The following is a 27,758-nucleotide window of genomic DNA, read 5'->3' on the forward strand; positions in this document are numbered from 1 at the left end:
TCATGTCACTCCACCACTTCAGTTAAACAGAGCTTAATTAAATTAAGCTTAAGTTAAATTTCAGAGCTTAATAAAGGAAATGGAAATGCAGATGTGCAAAAAGGTTCCTGAGTGAGTTTGGTTAAAAAGTTAACTTTGGGGAGTTCTGGCAAATAAAAAGGAAGCATGAAGGTACCTGGAATGTAGCTTCTTCCACAGACACTTCCTAGCATTTACCACATTCCTGGTAAATGCAAATGGCTGGAATGGGGTGGGTTGTGGCTGATGGTCCCACAATCACTGAGTGAGATGTGGGTTAAGAGATGCACACTGTGTATATATACATTAAATGCAGTAAGAGAGGCCATCTTACACTGAGCTTGTGGGTTATTTGTAGCAGCTGGGAAAAGAATGGTAACAACCACATTCAGCAGCTTCTGGATAATTTTAATATCAAATGCATTGGCATTCTCATAGCACATATGTAAGAAATCTAGAAAGGCAATATCTTTGTGTTATAAAATCAATTTAGAAAATTGCATACATTATTTTGCTTTTAAATATCTATAAACCAGTCAATAAAAAAGAACAAATCACTCAGTGATAAAACCTAACTTTACCATAAGAAAAAGCCCAAACTGTTTTTCATAAGGGAAAACTGACAATATTATTCCATTAAAAAAGGTGTAGAGAAAGGGAACATATTTCTGCATTTTATCTTTTGTTTTACAATAAATACACAGATTATTCTTGTAAGTAATGCTGGTGTTGTGATTTAGGTGCTGAAAGACACAAACTCTGGGATGAGAGGGAAAGATGTTGGGGAGCAGGGGAAGAAGGGGTAGCGACAAACTACAGAATTAAAGTAGAAACAAAGACAAAAAACATACAGTCATTGCACAAGGCTGCTCACAGCTATACAGAAGGTAACTGTGCTCAGCAAATTGTTCTGTTTTAAAATTGTCTCTCCTCCAGAAAAATATTTGTTCCTGGTCTGAGAAACGGTAAGGGGGTGTGGAAAGGTGTTGGATGACTGTACAGAACCTGAAGTAATAACTGGATTTTCCAAATGCCAGGTTTCAGAGTTGTCTTGAGGGAAGAGGCCCTGAGAATTCTTCAATAACATAAAAATGTTCCCATCTTTGGGTTGCCCTCAATTTTTATTTCAACTCTCTATATTACTTCCAGCTTTAAGAGCTCTGGTTTTGTAGGCTATTTTATGACACAGGTGGTTTTGGTGGTTATCTGACACACAGTCCTTCTGAAGGGTGAGATGACACTTAAGTAAACTTAGAGTGGGGAACAGGAGAAAGCATCCTTTTAAAACAGTCACCTTTTATCGTGCAGGGAGTACAGAAAAAGTGCGCACATCAAAGTGTGATCAGTGTTCAAGGAAAAACTACATAAATACAAATTAAGACAATGATAAACTTGTGCAAGTTTATCAAATCAAGTCTGAGTTCAAAAACTCAATATTCAGGCATCTTTACCCAATTGTCTAAGCAAAGTACAAATCCGGTTTGTCTTATATATAAATTACGTATCTTAAAGATCTTATTTTTCAGTAAAACACCTCAGACATTTGAGGTTGTTAAGCCACATCCTGCTTGCCTTGCTAATGCAGGTGATGCCTTAGGATTTGTAGGAATTATTCCCCAAAATCAGGTTAACAGCATTAAAAAAAATCTACTGCCTAAACATACTGTATTGGTATGTGCTTTGAGAGCAAGTTTGCATCTAAAATGTGATAAGAAAAAAAACCTTCCAAAAAAACAAAATACTCTCCCAACTTCAAAGTATTTCAACAGTCACTCTCAAGCAAATGTCTTCCACAGAAATACACTTTTATGAAAATGCTAGGAAGGAGGGAAATAAGTAAAAAAAAAAAAATTAATCAAAACTCATCAGCCTCAAAGCTTGGCAGAATTTTCTGACACATGCAGATTATTTCTGTATATAATCAGAAAAAAACAAAAAAATGCATCTCTAAAGAGAGTCAATATTAAATCCTTGAAGTAAAACAATACATAGTATTCATTCTATCTGTATCAGCTGCAAAATCAAGAGACACAACACAGGATCCAAATCCTGTCTTCAGGCCTGACTCCTACATGAACATCCATGTTTAGATAGAATTGTAAAGAACAGGCTCCAAAAGATCCAAGATTACATCCTTGTGGCCCATACCTGTAAGCAGCTTTCATATTCCAAGTAAAGAATCAACTAACAATTCATATGCATTAGCTTTAACTTACATATTTACACTCGGAGCTACAACCTTCTCCCTTCCCCCTCCCAGCATTGTAAGACCACACAACACCATTGAAAAAAAAAAATCTTTAAATAAATACATGCTGAACAAGAAGTACTCTTGTGCCTTTTTTTTGCCCTTCTTTGCAAGGCATGGAGAAACCAAACGCCACTAAGCAGAGTTCCAGTTACTTTACACAGCAATGTCCTTTGCCAGCACTGCCTTATTAGATTTATTAGCTGCTGCTGCCACTATGCTGTTGAAAGTGCAGTTGCAAGATCAGGTCTCGAATTTCTTCTCTTTTGCTCCTGATCAGCTGACGAGAGAACCAATTCTCCAGATGCAGAGGTTGTTCAAAATTAACTATAGGATTCTGGCAAGAAAAAAAAGGAATATTTATGGCATAAATTTCCTAATGCAACCTTCAGAAAGAATTTTAAACCCTTCCACTGCTGCTTAGATCAAGGAGGCACAAACAAGTTTCCATACAAGACTGACAGCCTTTCAAGTCAAATTCCAGTCCCTTCATCATAGTCACATATATATGTGCCCTTACCAAAATGTACTCATGGTAAACAGCAAACAGGTTATCATCACTTCTCTTAAAAATACATCAGTATTAACACATATTAAAGGCAGATTTCATGTATTTTGACACATGTAGAGATACTTATGATATCTAACTAGGGACAGATGCCTTTTAGTGACAAACCACATAATTACAATCACACTACAGCAAAGAATCAAGCATACGCTAGTTAAGCATGCTGAGATTTTGTTGTGATAGGCATGTGTTTTTCCCTGTCATGAGCTGGTCTCTCTGATAGAACAAAAAGTAAGACCATTGATAATAGTTTTAGCAGGACATGAGAAAAGGAGAATTTGGAACAAAAGAGGACAGCAAATTGAAATAGCTGACAGGTGCTGGCAGCTTTGGCAGTAAGACCACAACATCACATCTCATTTGCCAAAACCAATTTTTTTCTTCTTTCCCTCTTCATTCTTTTGTCATGCTTATATTTCACCTCCTTCCTTTGAATAAAACATGATGAACTGAAGCACTAAAGCAAAGACATCATGATTTGTAGTCCATGAGTCCTGTCATGTTTATGACAAGTTATAACCACCTTGTCCCAGCCTTGCTTCTTCAACCAGAAGAAATCCCCATTGCTTAAGAATGGGCAATTTAAAAGCTTTGGTAAGTAATTTCATTTTCTACATACACAAGAGCTCAAGCTATCTATTACAGACCCACAGAATGGTTGAGGATTGAAGGAACTTCTGGAATTTTATATCCCCAACCAGACCTTCCTGGCTTCCATCAGGGCACCTCTCCTCACTGGGTCACCTGTCACTCAGGTTGGTAACTCTCCAGGAACCTGTCAGGTTAAAGTCACCCATAGGGTCCAGGGTCTGTGAACAAGGCTGCTTTTTCTGTCCAAACAGGGCCTCTTGCACTTGCTCTTCTCGATCAGGTGGCTGACAGCAGATGCCCACTGCTATGTCACCCGTGGTACTCTGCTCGTTAGTCACCACCCACAACCTCTCAGATGGCTCCTCATCCAACCCTAGGCATAGATCCATGCATTCCAGCTGTCCCACATCAAAAACAGCTCTATCTCCTTGTATTCCATGCCTCTGCTTTCCAGAGAGCCCGTATCCATCCATCACAGCACTACTGCTGGATACATGATGTATCTGACAACATCCCCCTGACCCCGACAAGGTCACAGCCCTGCAACTGCACACAGATCTCCAATCTACCCCTACATTGTGTGGATTAGTGTACAGGTGCTTTTTGGAATGGCAATCTGTTCTCCCACAGAAGCAAAACCTGTCCACTGCCCAAGGCCTCGGTCCACTACCGAAGGCCTCACACAAGGCTTTAGAATCTCAGAGAACGCAAACCACACGCACAATCAAACATGCAGAGCCATTCAAGGAACAGAGCAAAAGGTGGTGTGATGTGCTGTGATCAGGGGGAAGAAGACTTGGGGACACCCCCAAACACAATGCCTGAAGCACAGGATCTGCAGATATTTAAAGGCATGTTGAAAAAGATAGATTCCCCTAGTTCTACACATTCCCTTTTAACAATTCCCGCTCTGCAGAAGCTGCTGCCTGCAGAGCAACTCAAAGACCAATGCACAAGCTGACAAAGTTTTAGATACTGCAAGAAGAGATTCAAAGATACTTTTGTAACATATGTAGGGCAGGAATGTGTGTATTAAATAGATTCCAAATACACCCAAATAGTTAGGGATATTGATGTGTCAATGCAAAAGCAACATTAAACTACAAGGTCAGAAACATTTGAGGATAGACACTTAGGAGAAACAAGACAGAAAGATCCCTGCCATTATTCCGAATGGGTTTCATCTCCTCTTACTCAAATGGTTTTGTCACTTTTGACAATGCATCACAGGCTTTTTGTGTCTGGCTATTCTGTCCAGAAATAGGTTTTTGTGGTTTAAGGTAATTTGGGGTAAAGAAGAAGGTAGTTTGCATTCATACCTGGAAGAAGCTTTCTACATACTGCAGCAAATAGACCCCACAATCACTGCTGTTGTCTTGTTTAGGCACTCTGGGATACAGATCAATCATTGTTGATTTACTGAATTCTCGATGTGTTTTCCGTTTAGCTTCCCATTCCACTTCAAGGTACCTACAAAAGAAAGTAAACAGTTGAAATCCTTGAGGAATAACTCCCAATGCCTTTTGGGACACTACTCAATTTTGTTCCAAAGCCAGCAAAGAACCCTTGCAACCTAATAGTGCACAAGGTATTTAAAGACTTGCTGAAAACCCTAAGAAATCTCTTCTATAATGATTAGGATTTATTTGTTATCAGGTTTTTGTTCTTGTGCTTCAGTAACAACTCACTGACTCCACATTCAGGGCTGGCTGCTGATTTTAGAAATGCGACTGAAAACCTAAGGGTCTGGTTTTCAAAGGCAATAGTTACCTACATTTTTCTCCTGGCTTTAGCTGAAATTACAAAGGCTCAGAGCTACTAAAAACCAAACACAAGGTCTGACTTTAGAAAATAAAAGATATATGCATTAACTCAGACCTTTTGTTTGATTTCTAAAAGCCCCAAGTCCTTGAAGTCATGACAATAAAAATAAATACAGAACACTTGAAACACTTTTTGGGGAAAGTTGAAACTGTGAAAAGGCATCAAACATGAAACAATTTAAAGACTAAGACATTTCAGTGAAGCACATCCCCTAGAAACTGCAAGAGCCTATGACTGTAGACTTTATAAATAATTTGTTTGAGCCTGACCACTGCCCAAAACACAGCTAAAAATCAACTCAAGGAAAAGAAGTCACAGAATCCCACAACAGTTTCCTTAAACTTCTGCTTTCAGGGTATAACTGGAAATTGAAGGAATAAGAGGTTTGCTTCCCAAACTCCCCTTAGCTCACAACTCCATGGCTCTCCACTCATTTTCTGACATTTTGTGAGACCCCTCTAAACTCCAAGAAAGCGCACTCTGGAGTTTCAACTTCAGGAATAGCTCAAGGCATAGTGCAGTAAAATAACACATCCAACAGAGATTTTATCAATAAATAAATAAATAGAAATTGCTATTTCATTCTTTCTCCCAAGACATACATGGTAGAGAGGCCCCTCTATTTAGGGAAAAGATGATTTCACAAAAATTTCTAAATCTCATCTAACTCTTGCATAGCATTTTGAAGAATTTACTTTCACAAGAAGGCAGTGCTATTTGGTTTACAGATTTTGATCCTTTTGGGGAAATGAATACCACAGAGAACGGAAGGAACAATTGTATTTGGCTTCAGATATTTAACAGTTTTTTTTAGAAGTTGTTGATAGACATTAAAGTCATTAGGAGTGTGTAAAAGTACTGAAAGTTTTTTGGACATTCTTCCAATACTTACATACTTATCACATACAAAACTGTGTACTAAAGATACTAAAGAATCTCTTTAGTCTCACTTTTCAAAGCAAATACCATTCCACTGTAACTACTGACACATCAAGCTTTTAGACAGCTTCAGCCTAGTTTCCACATTTTTGCACAAAAGAATGGATTTAACACTAATTCTGTACAGACCATCAAAAAAATGAACATCAGCCCCCTAGAAAATTATCATTAAATTTTTTTAAGTATTAATTTTAAATCTTTTTCTACCCTTAAAAACACCTTCAGTTACTAGACTGGATGGGATAATTTCTTCCCCCACAAAAGCAAAAACTTCTCTTTTTTCTCCACTCTCCTCTTTACAGGTTTTGCATTATATGTGGGCTGCAGAACACAGACAGGTTTTTCATGGAAGCCTCTGTATTGTAATTACAATTTCCTTAGTCATGACTCTTCATGGATTTCCCTTTAGCACTAGAAATACATACCTTTATAGAGAAAAGTATTTTGAATACAGAAATATGACCAGCAGCATCTATTGCTAAAAGACAGAAACTGTGGTTACTTACTCTCTCAAAACCTGAATTGTTTTCTGCACAGAACACGCTTTCAAGGAATCTAAGATGAGTATACAAGGCCTGTATGCAAGAAAAACAAACAAACAAGTCATTGCAGTCTTTCATTACCAACACTACTGAAGAAAGTATTTTGTTTGCATACACATTACCAAGAGTATCAATATCTGGGCCAATGTGGTAAAAATGGACAAATACATACAACTTTTATTTTTATGGTTTTATGACAATAACTACAGAATTTCACAATTTAATATTACAATATTAGAAAAAACAGAAACATACCTTTTACAAATCTTTTTGGAATTACTTAGGGAGATCTGAGACAAAAGAAAATAAAAATAAGTCTTAAAAAACCAACAACAATTATAAACTAAGATCTTTATAAATTTAAAGGTTGTTAGAGAAGCTCTCATTTCAGAAACTGGTAAATCAATTTTAAAAACAGGTGAAAACATAGCAGAGCAAATAGTTCAGCAAAGGAGGACTTAATGCTATTTCAAAATGCCTTGCACATGCTGCAGGACACACAACCATCAGTAACTACTGCAAAAAAGATGATGCAAAATCACTTGGTTAAGTCTCACAGCCTTTGGAAATTGAGTAATATGTTGTCTCTGTCAGTACAAAAAGGCACTTACTTTAGAAATAGCTGAATATAGAACTGAAGCAGAAGCAGCAATTTCATTGCCACCTAGTAAAAAAGAACAAATGAAATAATGTTAAGGAAATAATTCCTAAGTGAAGTATTTTTATTTTCAAGTTCATGATTATTAGTATTCAAAATATGAAAGTAAAGAACTGATTTCTAAACCAATTTTTAACATTCACTTCTGAATGTTGGAACAGCAGAGTTACTAAGAGTCTTCCCTCCTGATAAAATTCTTACTGAAACCAAGTAACTTTCCAGTCACCACTGATTTTACATGTCTCTTCCAGTATTTTCCAAAGCTGCAGACAACTTGCAGTCATTGCTATGCATGGTAATATGAAAACATATTACATCAGTCATCAAGACATCAAGTCTTAGAAATTATCTTTCACATAATTTCCCTCCTTCAAGCATTAAGACACTATCAGAACCGTTTATGGCTTGACAATTTTCTCCTAGATTACATACCTTTAGAGAATAAACTTCTGTTATCATCCATTTCTTCTTCATCCTTGAAGGACACTGAACCAGTTCTGGTGTTCTTACTCTCTGGCTGGAGTGGAGACTGCTGAGGCCGCTGAGATAACGAACTCTGATGTGGACAGTCCTCATACACAGCTTCTTCTAACCAAGGAAAGCAGATAACTGCAATGTACCAATGAGACCTGCCCAGCAGTGGGGAGAAGGAGGAAAATATGTCAGAACTCTGTAACATTTGGTTCTGAAAAGCCCATGAAAAGCTTTTATAATATTGAGAGCTCATGGACAACTGTTCTGTGACACACAGTCATCACTGCCATGTTGCTTCTTTCATGGCATCTCATACTAATCCTTTCATGCATTTACTTTGCATTGTGGCATAACAGCAAAATTAAGTATCAATTCCTGTAAAAACTCCAAGAAACCCACCACAGCAATTTATCACTGTTTGAGCACTCATTTCACAATTTACCAAAAATCCAAAATAAAAAAATACTAATAATCAGTGATGGACATCCAAGTTTTAAATATAGCTGAAGGTGTGGCACATCTTTAGCCTCATCCCTTTCTTTCCACAGCTCTTTTACATTATGTACCTTTCAGTGGCTATTTAGTTTTACAGGAGTTTCCATGTACAGGTCAGTTATTCAACCAGGCCAAGGCACAGATTATGGAAGTTCTACTTTTATCTATTGACTCCTATTGACCGGAATCATCATAATGACACACAAATTATTCTGAAAAATACCTAACAGCGATTTTTGACAAAACAAAAACCAAAGGTACAAAGTTGACTGCTGACAACTGAATAAACATTTTTTCTTTTGAACAGACTCCAAGATTACTCAGTCCACATGTTACTTCTTCAAAATCTAATCTATCATGTGCAGTGATCCAGCCTTACAGCCATAAATTTTTACCACCACAACATTCAAATATTAGAATCTTTAAATATCAGAAAAGGTGTTGAAAGCTCAGACTTACTCCTCATTCACAGGCACAAAGATATAATCTTTATTGAAGATATTTATATGGCGAGTCCATGTTCTTACTCTTCTGTGTCTTCTCTGTGCCGCTCTGAAAGAAATAAATGACAATCATTGTTTGGTTTTGTTCCTTTTAGTTAAAGCAAGGCATAGGGATTAATACTCTTACATCTCCCCAGTCCTTCAACGGGTTTTTCATTTACTACAGAAATTTCCTAGTCAGATTAAAAATAAATCACTGTGCATTGAGCCCACGTGACTAATGAGCCATTTCTGAACCATCTTAAGCTCTTCAGGAAAAATTCACAGATTGGAAGGGATTTCTTACAGTTTTAATTTACTACACTAAATGTAAAAACCTCATCTAAACAGCAGTCAGTGTAAAAACAGATGTGTAATAATTTAAAAAATATCCATGAATTAAACTTCACACTATCACTTCCAAAGGCCTATCTAACCAACCTGATCTTTTGAAGGGAAAAAGCTAAATGCCCTGCACAGGGCCATGCAGCACACCTGTTGTAAACACAGAAGTGAAACACAGGCCCTCCAGTCCTCAGACTTAAATGCTGGAACACATTTCATTTCCAGCTCTACAGACATGAAGCATGAGGAAAAAACACTAGGAGAACAGGAAAAATCTGAGAAGACACCTAAGTTTAGATTTGCAGCTTTCTTAGCTTGCACAAGTGAAATAGAAACCAACATTTTACAGAGCTTTGCTCCAATATGATCTGAAAGCAAAATTCACTCTACTCAGCAGACATCCCTATTATCATTGTGATTTCATCCTCACCTTTAATTAAGAAACACAACTTCAGAGTAGTAGGAGTGGGAGAAAAATGAGTGAGGAGTGGAAAACCAGGCTGGACTCTGCAAGGGCCAGCATTAAGTGAAGATTTGTTGGAAAATTCCTCTGCTACACAACTCTAGAGTCACTGGGAACTTCAAAGGGGAAAGCCTGTTTACAAACTGGGAAAGGACCTATAAAAGGAACTTTGTCAATCCAGTGCCTGGGCTACGTGAACAAAGTGAAGTAAAGGGTCTTTAACTAGCTACATCTGTTGAGAGTCATTTCATTTACAACAGTACAGAGCCAAATTTTTCACTATCCATTTATCCAAAAAAACCCCACTGAAACAAACTAACAACCCACACCATCTGTAGTCACCAGATGAGTATCTAGCCCAAACACAAAACTGGAATTGTCAAAGCTATTTTCTAATCCAGAAAAGCTACAGTCCTTGAAATATGTTAAATTAAGAATGCCATTCCTGTTCCTCAAGAAGATTATGGACAGTCCAGCCTAGAAAAAGGAATCAGATTAAGGCACAACAGCATTCTTATCATGGACAATTTTGTCTTCACCTCAGAACATTCGAAGTCAGAAGACAGTAAAATCATGGAAGATGTCCTTTCAAACAGTTATATGAATTTTCAATATTTGTGAATATTACAGAAGTCTCATTTTCCTCCCTTCAACACAGCTTTCCCACAGCAGTGACTGTCACCTAAACAAGATGGCACACATATATCTTTGTGCAAGTGGCCTCATTTGTCAGTAGAATGAAAATTCTGGGGACTTAATGGATAACAGAAGAACAAAATAATCACTTCAGAAAGAAGCAAAAGAGCCTTCAATAAGCTGAATGATAATGCTTACTAAGGATAAGTTTATTGATCTCTGTAACAACCTCAGAGGGGTTATAGTGAGGTGGGTGTCAGTCTCTTGTCCTATAGCTTGTTACCTGGGAGAAGAGGCAACAGCCTCAAGTTGTGCTGAGGGAGGTTTAGGTTAGCTACTACAAAAATTTCCTCACCAAAAGGTTTTTCAAGCACTGGAACAGGCTGCCCATGGAAATGGTTCAGTCACCAGGCCTGGGGGTATTTAAAATACATGTAAATGTGGCACTTGGGACCATGTTTTAGTGGTGGACTTGGTAGTGCTCGGTTAATGGCTGGACTCTATGACCTTAGAGGTCTTTTTGAACCTAAATGATTCTGTGATTCTATGAAAACAGAATGAATGTTGGTGGCTTTGGTCTCAAACATCAGTATTGAGAAGGAGATGAAAGTGAGCTAAGAATGCTTCTACCTTTCAGAAGGGAAGCAGAAAACACAATGTGATACAGGCTTCCTGGAATGCTAATGATATCTTTTTGTGAAACTCTCCAATTCAGCGAATTGAGTTTAAAAACAAATGTGTAAGCTTGATGTACAATAAATTTTTTTTACTAAAATTTGGTCAATAATTTATTACCAATATGTAAAAATTAAATATGTGGTGAATCTAAAAATATTAGTAGCATAATTTCTAAAAATGATGCATGTCTTGCAAAACTATGCATTTATGATAAAAATATAAAATAATTGTCTGATGTAAATAGATAAAGTTGGAGAAAGGTGGTAACACTTTCATTCATATTCAGTATGAATCACATTGATTTTAAGGAAAAACACCAGTATGCCTAAATTTCAAGTTATGACATATAGGAAAATACCAAAAACTGTTTTATGTGCTGATTAGTAGCGGATCTGCAGAACCTCCAAGTGGCATCAACAGATTGCTTGTTTCAGGTCATAAAGGCATCTAAAATGAACTTACGAAACTTTGACATCCCCCTCAGAGTTTTTTTCTGTCCTGGTCAGGCACTTGTAGAAGAAACTGCTAAAAATGTGTGTACGGTCAGCAACATGTTTTGGTGCCTTCTCCAACAACAGATATCTACCAAAGAAAAAACAAGAAAATTATTAAATACTTTTTCTAGAAAGTACCATTACTGCTAAAAAAAAGGACAGTTATTTTCATGACTTACTGTACTCAAGCTTAGTATCAGTTGCCTTCACAGCCACTAATCACACCAAACTTTTCTCTCTACTCTATTTTAACTAATCACATGGGTGCACATCATTGCAGTATGAACGCCCAAGCAACTACTAAGAAAACAGTTATATTTTGTCCCTGATTTGCTCCCCAGTTTTCAAGCTTCTGAATTTATTTTGAAAGTTAGGTACCTAGCCCTTACAATTAAAAGAGACTTGAAAATCTAACCAAGTATTAATCTATGGAGTGCTATAGCCATATACAATCAAAAGGCAGGGAACAGTTCAGTTACATTGTTCATTTCACTTTTACAGGTAATGCATGTGAAAGCTAAGTACTTATTTCACTGCTGATAATTTTACAATGAACATCAGCTTCAGTGTTTATTCTGTCATTCTAGAAGGCCAAAGCTCTCATAATTGCAGTTATCCTACACAAGGGGCCTCCAGCTTCACCCGGTGATTTGTGCAAAACAGTCATACGTGATACAGCTTGCAACAGAATGAAAACTGACCATGTGGGAAGTCCAACAAATTTTAAAAGCATTGGGATTTCTGCAACAATTGCATTAAATTCTTTTATTTATATCTTCCTTTTCTGTCGAGATGAAGCTACAGCTATTCAGAGGACCATGATGCATTATTTAGCTCTAGTTTAGAGCAAAATATAAGGGGCTTTGCTGTAAAACCCCATTGAAACATTCTGTTACACATTTCCTTTTCCAATTCTCTAGACAAATCTTCCTATTGCTCACAGTTCCTCCATCCATCTGGATGACAAAGAAAATGGAATTCCTGCTGGCAACCTTCAAAAGAACCAGAATTCTTAGGTCTAAGTCAGAGTGAAAATAAACTACAGCTTTAGGTACTAGCGACCACAAGGTCAGTTCTTGAAAAATTGCTTTCACAAGCAACTTTAGCAGGATGGCTTGGAGAAGCTAAGCCAAGCACAACCTCCTCAATACATATCAGCTGTGTACCTTTCTGCAGATCTGCATCAGAAGAATACCTGAAATTGCACAGAATGGCAGAGGATGCTCCACTTCATGCAAACTTAGTAAATAAAATACTACTACCGACCCTCTACTTTTCTTGACTGCCTGCTTAACACTTTCTGTTCTGTAAGGTCACCAAAAAACTTTTTTCCTCCAGTTATTCTGTCTGGATTTTATCAAAGCCCTTAGAGGGACAAAACCAATGAAATTGAAACAAATGAAACTGCTAAGAACACAAAAAAAGCTTTTTTTAAAAATTCCAATGCACAAATTCGTCACATTGTTACTTCTGAAATTGTTGCATATAGTAACCAACATTTCCAGTAACATTCAAGTTCACATCACACCCCAAAGAGTGTGAAGGGTACAAGAAGGACTGAGATTACTTACTTAAGATAGAAGTCAATGATGACATCATTGAGAAACTCTCCATATTCTAAGCAGTCTAGATCTTCTCTTGTGACTCCCAGTCCTCCTTTTGCAGGTGGGGGTGGATAAACAATTAAACTAGAAAACATAAATCATGGCATAACAGTGGCATTGTTTTATATGAGGTTGCTGAGTATGGCTATTTCATATGTAGAGGATTTTCTAGAAAACCTTTTAAAAGCAGTGGTTCTCAAAACTACCATTTCTTCCTCCAAAAGCTAGATGTTACAAAAGAAGTATCATCCCAAAGCACACTGAAACTTCGACAGAAACAGACTTTTTTAACCTTCATCTTGTGTTTCTATTTTTGATCAAAGTATTTGACAAATGGCTATACAAAATGTGAAGAAATACTAGAGGAAACATGGTTATAAATAGAGTGACAGAACAGTAAAAGAAAACATTCAGATCTTATAAGAGGCTCAGCTTAAGTTACTAAGTTCTGCTAAGACAGAGTTAGATGGACACTTGCAGAACCCAGGAGATCCCCACCCTCCCCACTGATGCACCCATGATATGACCTATTAGTCATAGATCAGATTTGCTCTAATTACTGTGAGACTGTTATCCTATAGCATATCAATTTTGTCTTTTAACAGATAACTACACTTATATTTGCTGATATTTTAGATTTGAAGAGTGATTTTCATAAAACTCTTTGAAATCAACTAGAGAATGGCAGTTAAGTGATGGCTTTTATTCCAGTAATTTATTTATTCAGTGTCTTATATTTTCCCCTTCTCATTTGTATGAAATGCACTTACTTCTTAACCGCTCCCATTTCTCTTACTTCTTTCCATTCTTCATTCAGTGCAGAGGACAAAGAGATAGAATAGCAGCCACTATTCTGCTTATTTGCAAGGGCATAACTGGGCCTGATCACTTTTAGGTTTGATTCCTACCAGAACAAACACAAGCAATAGTAAAAAGCATTATAGAGCTTGATACATAAAACACAACACACAAAACCCAAGCCTAAAGCCCAAGGAGTACCCTGCATCACTGAAGAGGATTGTTGCTGGAGATCCGAAGTATAAATGTTAGTATTTGGGCAAACATGCCACTGTTTAGACAACTAAAAATTTATGAATCTTTTTTAAAATGGTAACAGATCTTAGTTCACAACCTCTCTCTAAAACTGTTCAAGTATTATTTAGCCAGGTGACCCAGAAATGGTTTTGGAGAAACATGACCTGAGAGGGTGGACACGAATATCAGACTATCTTACCAGGAGCAGTGTATGCTTGGAAGGTTTGAAAATCTAGTCCTTGAACAATTTGCCTAAAAACAACACAGATTTGAGTTGGCTGGCTTCCCTTTTAAGTCCCCAATTTCATGGACCAGATTGATCTGCTGTCTCTCAGCTTATTACTGGTGGGAACAAAGATAAGTATTTTCTGAAGTAACAATGACATGGGGTTGTATTTAGACATTCACTCAAGAGATTAAACCAGGACAACACATTGCACAGACTCATCTCCCCAGGAGTCTGAGGAATCACTCACCATTTTCAAGCTGTGGAGATCCCACAAGTATATCTAGAGGTATCTGGCGGACAACCTACATAGCTCCTCCTCTCCTGCACTTCCATCTCAACCAAAAAAATGGTTCCATTACTCATCCTGCTTGCTGCCCTAGAGACACCACAAGGGCAGAACACACCTGTGGTTCTAAGTTTACACAACCATGAATCGATCTAAAGCATTGGTACTTGCCACTTACTGATGAGGTCTACAAACTATCCCTCTCCCTGTGGACACAATCTAGACAACTGCTAATTTTGGAGTAATCGTGACTGATGTTTTTTGAGCTATAAATTAAGAAAGAAGGCTGACCTAAAATTTACTACAATGTCTGAATGCCAACCAGTGGCAATGAATGAAACAACAGCTAGTCACTAACCTGAACTGCAGACTCATGAGCATCTGAGGTACTCTCTTTTGGTGTGTATTGCTTTAGTAGATCCTTATTGTAATTAAAGAAAGAGCTTTCTTCAGGAGAAACATCCTTAAGCAAGGGTAATGCTTGCTTCAAAGACAAAAACTCAGCAAGATCTGGTGCTCTGTTCCTCTTGCTCACAGCTGTAATCAGTTCAGTCAGTCTGTCTTCTTCCCATTCTGTGAGTGGTTGAGACAGTTCAAAAAATACAAATTCACTGGATTTGCCTGGAAAAAAGAGAGAATAGATAATATTAGCTATTAGATTATGTGATAGAAACTTTTCTGAACTCCCACAAAGGAACTCAATGGCAGGAGGAGAAGCCCAAATACCCTGTCACATTCATCACAGGGGCCATCAGCCCACAGAAGTCCCACTTCGACAGGCCCAGAGGGGCACAGCAAAATGGCAGGTAGGAAGCCAAATTCAGGACCGTGAGGAAGACACACAATTGGGGCCCTTCCCAGGGCTGTCCCAGGAGAGTCTCAGCCCAAGGGTCCAGAGCCAAAAGCCATCAAGATGAGTCAAAGTCAGAGCACTTCCTGGACTGAAAGGGGGGTGCTGCTGAGGTGTACAGCACACACGATGGGATGCAGAGAAAGAGTATTTTGGGATTCCACAGGGCTTAATATACGTTGTTAGAGCAAAGACCTAAAGGCAGCAAAGAGAGGCATTTAGGTAATTCAGGGAAGAAGTAGTGCGGGAAAAGAGAGGGTTAAGGGCATAAGAAGGACCAGTCACATCTAAGTATTTCGCTGGTCAGTGCACTTGTCTGGCCATGCCACAAGCATGGACCAGCACAGCTTATCCTATCTTCTTAAAAAACCTCTTCTAACCCTCCCAGCTGAGGAACTCCTCTGACCCCTCTCAGGCTGTCAGATCCACCATGATATATTTTCCTCTAATATTAACACACTAAGGCAGCAGAGCAGAATCATAGTAACCATTTCCACAACCTGCAAAAACATTACTGATTTTTTCAACGTGTCTAAGAACACGTCAAAACATTTACATTACTATGTAAAGTTAAAAGGCATGAAACACGCAAACATAGAAATTCAGTAAAAACTCCTGAAGGTTTATCCAACAAGAATGTAACCAAGGTAAATCTAAGATTAAAAGATGCCTCCCATCTTCATATTCACATTACACTCATTTCACTGGGAACTGTGTCTACAGAAGGTACCAGTAACTTCAATACACTTGCATCAGCTAAAGGTAGCTCTCTGCTAGAATTTCATTCAGTATTTTGCTTCAAACTACTTGTACTCCTTATGTAAAGTGACCATTACTTACAATCTTTCTTCAATGGTGGTGACTGTATAGGGAATACATGCTATTAAATATCACACAGACAATGCTGACATGATCTTTTTCGTAGATGCCGTTTGCAATGCTTTTGCTTATATAAAAACCTTGTATGGTTGTGCCACTCTGGATACATGAGCCAAAGTTATACTCTGTTTTACAGAGCTTCATGATAGAAAACCAAATACAGTGAGTCTATAATGTCCTATGACTAAAAAAGTCCATTTGGCCTTTAGTGGAAACCTTCTTCAATAGTAATAATGCAATGGCCCACTGCAGTCTTGACAAAGATCAGCTCAATCTTTACTTGCCAAGCCTTTTGTATACCATATTCAATACTCAAGAGTAAGAATATTTAAAACATTCATATATTTTAAAGGGCAAGAAGCTCTGTACACAAGTCTAGTTTCAGAAGGCCTTCTGACATAGGCTACAGTTGAACAGTATTTTGGGGTCTTTTTATTAAATAGCAGTGGTTTTGAACATCCTGTTGGATTTTTTTCTTCCAAATATAAGTACAGTGAGGCATTTTAGAAATGCAAAACTAACAAACTTATCTACACTGGTGCAGCCTCACCTTGAGTATGTGTGCAATTTTGGGCACCACAATACAAAAAAAGACATGAAGCTATTAGAGAGCATCCAGAGGAGGACCACAAAGACAGTGAAGGGCCTTGAGGAGAATTCATATGAGGAGTGGCTGGGAGCTGAGGTCACTTGGTCTGTTCAGCCTGGAGAAGAGGAAGCTGAGGGGAAAGCTCATTGCAGCTATAACCTCCTCATGAGGGGAAGCAACTCATGTCTGCTCTGTGGTGACAGTGACAGGACCTCAGGGAATGGCCTGAAATTGTGTTGGGGAGGTTTAGGTTGGACATCAGAGAGAGATGCTCCACACAGAGGGTGTTTGGGCAGTGGAAAAGGCTCCCCAGGGAAGTGGTCATAGCACCAAGCCAGAAAGAGTTCAAGAATGTTTGGACAACACTCTCAGGCACAGGGTATGATTCTTGGGGATGATGCAAGGCCAGGAGTTAGACTCAATGATCCTGATGGGCCCCTTCCAACTCAGCATATTCTCTGATTCTCTAGTCTTTAAAATGCTATAAGGCTTTCCTCTGCATTCAAAAAACACAGCTGTAAAACAACCACCTCACTGACATGCCATATATTAGACCTTTTCATTGCACTTACAGAAAGTGATTACTCACATGGCTTGCTGGTAACCAACTTTCCCATTTGGGTTTCAATCTTTTCTACATAATCCACAGACAACCACAGAAAAATAATTGTTGAAGAACGGCCACCATCACTTTTCCACAAGCCAAATCTTCTCAGATCCAGAGTATCCACTGTCAGCTGAATGTTCTTAAGAGACACTGTAGAAAATAGAATTCAAAAGAACCATACTCAGCTATAGATCAAGTCATACATGTTACAGTAATTACATGCTGAGAAGTATGACTAGAGTGTATTAACACAGTACTTATAGATTTTATTCCTTGCATTGCATAAAATATTGAGAATTTAAATATTTAAGTCAGTTACATAAAACTGTGCAAAACAAAGTTACCAAATTGTAACATGAAAATCTAAACACCTACATGCAGAATTCATCCTGGAAAAATGTAGTTTTTTTCCTCTAAAAACAGTCAATACTTACAAATATGGAAAGAAGAATACTGCAAATCATTAGTTCCTATTTGCTTTCAAGTCAACTTAACTCAGAACTGCTCACAAACCTTTTCCTATCACATAGCATCTTTGGAAAATCAGCTGAATGCAAAGCTACTCTTATATTCCTCTTGCTCTAATCAACTCATATTTTTGTAAACCTGAGGGTCTAAAACCCTAACCTGAAAATTTTAATGTTTCACCTCAAAAACATGTACAGTCATAATTAATATAGTTCAACACCTAAGACATGCAAGAATATGGGAAGCAAGCCATTAAAACTACAATTTCACTGTAAAAGCCGCTAAGTTATTAATACTTCCTGAAAAGACTACGAAACTTCTACTTATTGAAAAACATAAATAATTAAAAATTACCAATGTCTTTGTGAAAGCAGCTAAGATTATAAATTATTCATGACAGAAATACATACTTAGTATTTTAAGGCAATCCTTTAAAGATATGAGAAAGTTAAAGAAAATTCTCTTACCCTGAAATGGGATCACAATATTTTTCATTGTAAACTGAAAAAAGTTTAAAAAAAATTTAAGTTAGTTTTTTACTAATTGATTGAAACAATATATGGATCTTTAATTATCTGCACATCTTATAGTGAAATAAACTGAAAATAATATAATAGAATCATTTGGGTTGGAACACACATTAAGCTTAAGTCAAATATTCTTAGTTTGAGACTTCATATTGCCTATTTCATCTAAAACAACATTCCTAAAGACATTGCAGAACCTAAATGACGGCAGGTAACTTTCAGAAATGCTATGCACTGAGAAATAAGAACAAAGTTGCAGAACTGCCTGTGGCCTCCTTAAAAAGAATAAGGGAAAAGATTAAGACTTGGGACAGAAGGAGCTAAAGCAATCAGTGAGAAGCTGTCAAATGCACTTCTTGAAATAAGGACACAATAAAAACAGCTCAACATTAGGGTGTTACTTTACATTAATCTTTGAATTAAAGGCCTTTAAAGATTCCACTAGCACTGCTGCTATGTTAAAGAGACTTTGCTGAATGAAGAGTGCTTTATTGTCACTTTGACAAAAGGTTATATTTAGTGACAAAGGAGGTTTCCCCTGGGTTACCACAGTACACACAAAGTTCTGGTTCCCAAGGAAGACTTCTGCTTTATACCTAACAGCATTAATGCTAAAATCATTTAAACTCACCCTTCAAATTACTTTTGCCTATTAATTTAAGAAATTATAAACATTTTTGTAGCTGCTGGTTTGTGAAAAGCTGAAACAGTTATTATAATCCAAGACTTCCAAAATGTCTTTCTGAAGACAAAACAAGATTAGCAGGTTCAAACATTTCTTTTTAAGTTGCAATATAGAGAATGAACCTGGTTGAATAATTGTAACTCCTGGAGCTCATGCTCTATTTAAATCACATCTTTACTTATGTTTCTACACCCTGTGAGTAGCACATTGTCTATACTGCTTTTAGTATGTTTTTATGCTCTCTGAAGCCACAAAGCAAGCAATTGTCTGTTTAAAAGGCAAGAACATAGTATTTATCTGGACTCTGATCATTATGGACTACTTTCTTAGAACATGGGCACTGTTTCTGAGAAAAGTAATTGGTCTTTAAGTGACATTAACTGGCCATTAAAGTAGTATTTGTTTTCTGTTAGAATCCATGAAAAACTTCCTCAGTGGGCCTTGTGTTGCAGTACAGCATTTATACAGAACCTTTACATGTGAAAACTGTGGCCACAGTTAGCTTTTCTACTGAGAGCAATCCAAATGTACAAGACAATGGACCACACATTCCATTGTTTAGCCAAAGGAATTCAATGCAACAATAATAAAAACTCTGTTTTTCCACACTAAGTACCACCGACTTTGTTTAACCAGAGTTTTAATTTTTAAATATTCACAAAATATCATAATAAAACAACTTACTGTGGCAGGACCTGTTGATAGACACTTAAATTTCCCAATGTGTAGTCTATCAAATTCAACATCCAGTGCCAGGTTCATCTGCTTTCTAGGTGTGCTTCCAGAACGTAAGCTGAGGGCACATTTATCTTCAATTGACTCTGTTAAAAACTGGGAAAAAAGTGTATTTACTACAGGACTTGTTAGATTTGCCCCTCCTGTAACCTCAGGAGTATTTTTCTTCATGCTTGTAAGAACTGACTCCCAAAGCCAGTTTCCACATAAAAAATTAATATTAAAAAGCTCTAAGTGTTATTACATCCATTACTGACAATGTCCTTAAGGGTCTAACAATATCTTGCTACATCTCCATTACTAAGACAGGATTTGTGCTTTTGACTTGGTTGTAAATTAGCAAAAGCTCAGACAACAAAGCAACAAAATAACACCCTTCTTTTCATATCAAAGATTCAGGATCCAGTTCAATGCTTACTATTGAATTGATTCAATTCAATCTGTTAGAAGAGGCAGCAATAGCTCTTCTGATTTGTTTCAGGATTACAGAGATAACCCAAATTCAGGTCAAAGCAAGCAGTCAAAGGCTAATCAAGTCCAAAACAGGTCAACAACCTTTATGGCTGCTTGTAGATTCAAGTTCTACAGCTAGCCAGACAAGGTAGAGCTCCCTTTCCTATCTCTGTTTGCTGTTAAAGATCCTTGAACTTCTACATGCACTGAATTACAACAGAGGACTGGATGACAAAAAACTATGATCAACACAAAACATAGTGTGAAAACAAATTTTTCCACAGGTGTATCTTCATCGTGTCTTTTTCTAGCTCAGAGTACAATTTGATCCTTCCTGTTTTCTGATATTAAACATTTCCAAATGTTTATTTTCAAAATAGGATATACATTGTGTATTGCAAAAACACCCAAGCTTCAGAACCAGAGATATTCTCTGAAAACTGTCTAGAATTCTGTCAATTAAATCACTGCAGCTTCTGCTTGTGGCTGTGATCATAATAAACAATTATTTTCTATAACAAACATTACAGAAATAAATTAAAGGCTTGTCATAACAATACATAGGCCAAAAAGTAGACTACCTGCTCTGTGTGACTTTTCATCTTGTCTTCCAATTGCTTGGCTGAGCAACAAGAGTCATACTGTTGTTCTGTTCCTTTATTTTCAGTTATATTATCCTCCATTAGATCTGTGCATTGTGGTTCAGAAGGTCCATCTTCATCATCACTGGAAAGGATAACTGAAAAGGAAAAAAGAAGTATACATATACCACAAAGTACAGCCTTGAGAATATTTAATTCCTTGTGGATTTCTGACAACTAAAGAATTCTGTCTCGCAATACGTGATATCAAAAGTACACTGTTCAAACCAGTCAAGATCTGTGTGCATGGAATTGTATGCAACAAGCACTGCTTTGCATCTTCACAAACACCTTTTATCTCAGATCATTGAAATTAATTGGCTATTAAATGAAATTGGACACAGCTGCTTCAAAGAAGAGAATAATTTTTCTCCATTTAAACATCATTAAAAAGTAAAAGCTCAGTTTTTCCACAGCCACAAAATCAGCTGAAAAACAAAGATTGGAATTTGGAAATCCTGCTGTCTATCCTGTTTCTCAAGTACAGGACACTGCCACTAGGCACTGCTCTCTAACCTGCACAATGCATTACAACATGATGTCAGTCTTCAACCTCTTGTTCCATGTTTCCACTAGCCAGTGAAGCTCAAGTTCTCCTAGTACCTAAGTGTACCACCAGTAATTGTCATCAGCACAGGCACAGTACATACTTGGGTCAATGGAAACAAGTTGCTGATTACCCCTGCAGATTCTGTTCCGCAGCTTGGTCAGGTACTGTGATTTGTCCATCTTTAATTTCCTGAGCGTACTAATTTGCGGTGAGATCACATCCTCACTGCTGGCAGAAAGCTGTTTCTTTGACAAATTTCTGGGAGGAGACTCTGAGTCAGAATCCTCGGTGTGGCTGTGAGCAGACCTTAAGTGCTTGTGGGTGGAAGTGTCTTTAGAGTCTCTCTCTGCTGGACAATCTGGCACCAGAATAGTATTAGATCTGTGACCTTGTCCATCCTCACAGGATGTTCTGCAGCCAGAAGACTGAGTTGAACTCAAACTTTGCTTTACCTAGAAACAGGAATCAGAGACAGGACAGAAGTTTATTTCTTGACATTTCTAGATGGTTCACATCAGTGATCACTGAGACTTAGCTATGTGCTAGAAAAAATAATTATAGTTTAACAAAGTGACATTTAATGCTCAATTCAGGACAATTTCTCCCTCCTCATATTCCAAAGATTATTATTACATAAAGGCATGAAGGACAACCTTTTAGAAGTCTACAATGATCCCCATTCAAACTGAACAAGGAACTGCTTCTGATTTTTAGCAGCTCTTTCCATGTCAGACACGAAAGACCAATAAACAGTGCTGCTCTTTCCTTTCCAAAACGGTGGCTTGGTCAACTGGGTTTAACAGGTTTGGTAACTGCCAGTCTCTGCAGGGTTTTAATCAGAAGGTTACAGAGATGCCTTTATTCAAATGCTTGAACAGAAATCACACTTTGTACTTGACTGATTCCCTCAGTCTTTTATTTGGTGTGGTACTTTTCAAATCCTAACCAGGGATAAGAAGAAAACTTTAGGGAAGAGTACAACAGACTAAGGAGGAAGGAAAAAGATGACATCTGCAAGATTTCAATAACGTCAGGTATACTTCGCAATTTTGCTGTTATGATCCCTAATTAGTCCCTAATTCTAGATCATCTGTGAAAGAAGCTTCACTTAAGTAGCTAGGTGCCTTATTTTCAAAATTGTTTTAATCCATGTTCCTGTCTGAAGGAACCACTGTCATTCAACTTTCACAACCTTTCTGCTACAATAAGCATATTGTGATGATGTGGACAGAAGTACATTTACTCACTCCTTGTGGTGCATGACTGAACCACTTTCCCTCAACAGGTAATACCTGCTAATATGCCTGTATGATAAACCCCATTTATTAGCATAATTCTTTTATTTGGGAAATAAATAGGTTGCTACTGCTGCTACTGAAGTGTGTGTGAATGTGTGCACACAAACACATACTTTAAAATTAAGTGCAACTTACAGAGAGTACAAGTGCCTTTTCTGGAATGTGTGTATTACAATCATCAGAAATATGGCCACTATATCTTCTTTTCCTTTTCTCAGAATCAGAAGAGCCTGATTCCTTCTGACTAAGAGTAGTGCTGTTCATGTGTCTGCTCCTCTTCTCCAGTCCACCACAGCGCTTGTTTTCTGTGTCAAAAAAAAAAAAATTAACCTATTATCCTTAAAAACACTTACATTTCTTCGTATCATTTATGTCTTATATAAAATGCATGGGAACAGGTATCCTCCACAATAAGTTATTTCCTTTTTCATTTGTATGTGGCTGTGAAAACATATTCCCTCAAATTATTACTATTTTTGCATAATTAGATAAAGTTATAACCAAATTCATAGCTCCCTTCAAGCAAGAACTAGCACTTTATACTCCACAGCCTTTCTTTAATCTTCTGCCAAATGCAATATTCTCAATTTCCTGTTCTAACCTGCAATATTACTAAGCAACATAAAAAGACAGTACACTATCCCTGGAGACTGAGCATAGAGATCATAATTCTTCAGCAGTGAAAGCAAATATTGTCAAACACCATGGACATTTTAGCAGGGTTCACAAACCATTTGACCATTCTTAATGGATTACATTTTTTGGTAAGACTTTTTAGAAAATTAAGATTGTAGCAGTGCAGTGAGGCTGCCCTCAGTTTCATTTTTCTTCCACAGATTTGATTCAGCATACCTTTACTGCTATTTAAAAACAGGCATTTGGTATATTATTACTGTATTTGTAAAAAACTGCATTTTGAGGAAACACATACACTGTGTGCAATACCTACTTTATTTCTGTGCTCTCCTCATAATACTACAGTAAAAATGGAAAATATCCCAACACTCTCCAAAATTCATACTTAACTGCCAGATGACTGCTTACTACAAACCTTTCTTCTGCAGCTCTCGTCTTCTAAAAGTGACAGCATTAGTTTTTTCTGGTTCCTTAGAGGACTTGGTCAATTTACACAGTTCATCATCTGTCTTGCTCAGGCAATGTTCAGACCTGTAAATAACATTAACTATGACTTGTCTTTAATTTTGAAAGAAGACTGAATAAAAATCACAACAGAAACAAGAGCTGGTTAGACTAAAAGCTTCTGCCTCATGACCTTGGCAAACAAAACAAATTAATTCAGTCCAATTGTGGAAATACACAGATACTCTAACAATTATTAATGAAACAGACACTTCCAAAAAGCACAAAGTATGAAAATCTGACATGCTTGACATCAGGCACTAAAATATTATTTTGCTGTAAGGAATGGCTGCAACAAGAACACATAAAAAAAGAGAACAGTCAGTTGACTATCCTTGCCTTTGTAATGAATATGGTGGGAATGTAGTATATTTTAAACTTAGATTCAGAATTGGTAATAGAATCCATTGAGTAAGATCCTACAATGCAAAATTATTTGAAATAGAAATTCCTGGTCTAAAGGGCCTGAAACAGTAACTTTAAATGAGGTGGAGGGGGATGGGACACAAAAGAGAAAGAAACAGAAAAGGATTACAGTACTTAAATAGATTGTGTGTTCACCATTTCATAATGCGTTTAACTCAGAATGTTGCAGTCTCAAACTTGCAAAGAGCTAAGTAATCATCACAATGCCTGAAATCACAGACAGCCAAACTTGGACTGGTAAAAATCATCACCCACCACAGCAAAAAATATTCTTGACATCTCTAACCAGACAGCCAAAACTCCTAGACACTTTCTGAACTCTTTAGTAACATATCTGTAGATTGGAGTATCAGTGCTCTTTGGGAATTCTGTAAAGATAAAGATTTCCAGAGTGCTCCGACACTCAGTAACAAACAGTGAGAAAAAATTACTGATTTATCTTTCCATTCACAAGGATTCATGAATTGGATCAAATACAGAAGTAGTTTTCAGTAAGTCTATTGTTCATTCTGTACATGGAACAAGACAGTCTTCCATAGACTGGGCAGCTCACTAAAGAAAATTATATTTTGGAACCCACACCTCTCTCTCAACTAAAATATTTGTATGTATAACAGCTGTATAGATTTGACTGCCTTAAAAGACCAAACAAAACCATCAAGCATTTTTCAGCATTTGTTTTACACCAGCACCACAATTCAGGCAATTTTACAATAGAAAGCACCTGCACAGGGCTGTTTCAGCTAACAGACTTTCCTAAACATATTTGCTTTATGCATAAATTCTGCACATTTTATTTTAAATGCCAGCTTTGCTGATAATTCAGTTTAAAATGCACCCCTTAACAGACATATGCATCACTTATGAAGCTATGGCAATATATATTGTAAAGTCTTCTTAACAGTCACGAGAAATAAATACTTTAAACACTTTAAAACCCTAAGTTTCTTTACATTTAAAACCTACCTTAACTTCATTAGTTATACTGACAGGTCAGTGCTCAAATAAATGCATTTCACACTGGGTTGCAGTAAAGCAACACAAAATCCACCAATTCTGTAATACCAAGAGCAAGAATTAAAGAGGGAGCTGGCAGCAAGTTCTAGCTGGTACAGGTAAGTTAACTTATTACTACCCTGTTCTGATGACACACAATTCTTTGAGTCAGATCTGAAATTTTCATAGTACAAAGCTAGCACAATTTCCAGGAATACAAAGCATGCATTCTAGCTACCCTGATGGTACAAAAGATTCTCTGTATGACTCTGTGTATATATATGCATAACCCTTACACGGGTGGAGCTTTTATTCTCCTCTGGAAGAAGAGAGCTCAATGAATCAGTACCAAGTGTATGTAATGCATTGACTACTTACAGACAGGTGACCAGGACCAAGCCATGACTTTGTTAAAAGAATTCCTAAATTCTACAATTCCCATATGGAATCTCTTACAAATTGAACTAACTTGCTGGTCACTGGGGAAGGGTGAAAAAATCATCCTAATGCTAGTTCCTGATTACAAGCCTTTTACACAATATATTAGAAAACCATATAACAGGAACATAATATTAATCATTCAAACTATGAACTACTCCAAATCTAAAGCAACTTAAGTTCACAACCACTAAAAAAATTACTAGCTCAAACCATTATTGTGCCTAATACAAAACTCAACAGCTGCCCTCCAGATATGAGCCTGAAAAAATACACAAGATGTATCCTCAGATTAGAGTTATATACATGTCTTGGATTGATGATATGATAATCCTTTATCCCCTATCGTTGGCTTATATGCCCAAGAAAGAAAAAAATGTGTGGTCCTGTCCCTTTAACTGCACCCAGCCGCAGAGAGAAACGCGGGTTTTTTTGAAAACATTTTCCCCAAGCCTCGCTCCGGGGGAGGATTCGTCGCTCGGCAGAGACTGCGTGCTGGACGGGGGTCGGAGTGAGCTTTGTTCCCGTTTTTTTCCATTCTTCTTCTTTTTTCCTCGTTTGGACCCCTTCTCTTCGATCTGCTTTGCCACCCGGAGACCCAGGAGGGCCAGAGGTCAGCAGAGCTCTCCGGGGAGCTCCACCCGGCCCCGGGTGGGGGGCGAGGAGGAGAGGGACTGCGTCTGAGAAAAGGACTTTTTATTCAGGTTGAATAACTGCCTTTCACCTTGTTTTTCCCCTTCCCCTGTGCCTTGTAGGGCACTCTGCGTGGTTTTGTTAAATAAATAGTTTTTTCTTCACTTTCATCTGAGAGGTTCTGTTGTGGGTGGGGGAGGGGGTGTCGGGGCCCTTTGCTCTCGGAGGAGAGAGAGTCTTATCATTAACCCGGGACATATTTGGCGCCCAACTTACGGGGCCTTGATTACTTGTTCTACACCTTTTGTGGGGTTAGAGAAAGTGAAGGAAAAACCCTAATAATTGCATTCTGGTTTTAAACGCTTGGTATTGAATTACAGCCATCAGTAGTCACTATGCTGTTTGATGGGAGGTTGTTTGATGTAATACTGTCTGTTTGGCACATAGGTTTGTTTCCCTACCAACAGGTAGGGGCAATCCTGTCCCTAATGTATAATTTCCACCAATCAGGGACACGACTCCGGCTTGTTATAGTAATGTGTGTGATACTGACGATCTGTAAGAAGGTATGGGAAACAGTTAAAGATGTACATGCTCTGTTAGTTTCCTCCTCTAGTTTTAGTAACCTGTTTTGGAGTTTTGTTAGTAATATTACCCAACCTGTTAGAGAAGTAGAGGGTGAAGCTTCCTGGCTCCTCACCCATCTCTTTCCCTTTAAATCTGGTATATCAGCTTTTGAGAATATTCAGTTTCCCCTGGATGTTAAAGAGACCATTAACTTGGTAGTACAGGTGCTTTACCTAGGAGTTTCCGTGTATATGATGTTCAGTGTTACCAGAATGAGGGCTGAGAAGTCCAGAGGGGCTGAGCAGGAGCAGGCACCTAATCCAGATGTGAGGAAATTTGAATGGTGTGGAGTATGGGAGGACATAGGTAAAACTTTAAAGAAATTCTCTGATCCAATAGACTGGGAATTTCCCCCTGGACAAATCCCGAGACCAGCTGAGGTGGGGAAGTACCTGAAAGAGAAGTGCAGAGACAACTGCAGTGCAATATGTTGGGCCCTGGCATATGCTTATCGTACACTGTCAGATATTATAGAACAGGAAGTAAGGGAGCCTAAGCCAATGGCAGTTGCTCCTATTACAAGGAGCAGGAAAGCCCAATTTAAGACTGATCGCCCAGATGACAGTGGGGAGGGACCCTCAAGGCCAGCAACTGAGTCAGAGGTCAT

General features: G+C 37.8%; 1 protein-coding gene across 12 annotated transcripts in view; it reads right to left on the minus strand.

Moving 5' to 3' along the window:
- Positions 1-419: 419 nt before the first annotated feature.
- Positions 420-27,758, minus strand: part of SENP7 (SUMO specific peptidase 7) — a 48,424-nt gene continuing 21,085 nt past the window's right edge. For 10 of the 12 annotated variants that reach the window (XM_085072362.1, XM_085072340.1, XM_085072306.1 and 7 more), the window contains 18 exons: positions 23,943-24,058; positions 23,027-23,196; positions 21,694-22,045; positions 20,984-21,141; positions 19,899-20,045; positions 18,470-18,503; positions 17,517-17,684; positions 14,968-15,230; positions 13,830-13,963; positions 13,027-13,143; positions 11,424-11,543; positions 8,817-8,909; positions 7,821-8,017; positions 7,342-7,394; positions 6,986-7,020; positions 6,695-6,763; positions 4,745-4,895; positions 420-2,603 (listed from right to left, as the gene is read on the minus strand). In XM_085072362.1, coding sequence (XP_084928488.1) covers positions 2,466-2,603; positions 4,745-4,895; positions 6,695-6,763; positions 6,986-7,020; positions 7,342-7,394; positions 7,821-8,017; positions 8,817-8,909; positions 11,424-11,543; positions 13,027-13,143; positions 13,830-13,963; positions 14,968-15,230; positions 17,517-17,684; positions 18,470-18,503; positions 19,899-20,045; positions 20,984-21,141; positions 21,694-22,045; positions 23,027-23,196; positions 23,943-24,058 — 2,515 coding nt within the window. In that variant the 3' untranslated portion in view covers positions 420-2,465. Of the gene's footprint in view, positions 2,604-4,744; positions 4,896-6,694; positions 6,764-6,985; positions 7,021-7,341; positions 7,395-7,820; positions 8,018-8,816; positions 8,910-11,423; positions 11,544-13,026; positions 13,144-13,829; positions 13,964-14,967; positions 15,231-17,516; positions 17,685-18,469; positions 18,504-19,898; positions 20,046-20,983; positions 21,142-21,693; positions 22,046-23,026; positions 23,197-23,942; positions 24,059-25,423; positions 26,109-27,758 lie in introns of those variants that run through there. The other 2 variants (XM_085072373.1, XM_085072297.1) reach the window with 2 other exon arrangements.

Source organism: Lichenostomus cassidix, chromosome 1 (assembly GCF_008360975.1).
Source record: "Lichenostomus cassidix isolate B80296 chromosome 1, HeHo_3.0, whole genome shotgun sequence".
In the NCBI taxonomy this organism is placed as follows: Eukaryota; Metazoa; Chordata; class Aves; order Passeriformes; family Meliphagidae; genus Lichenostomus; species Lichenostomus cassidix.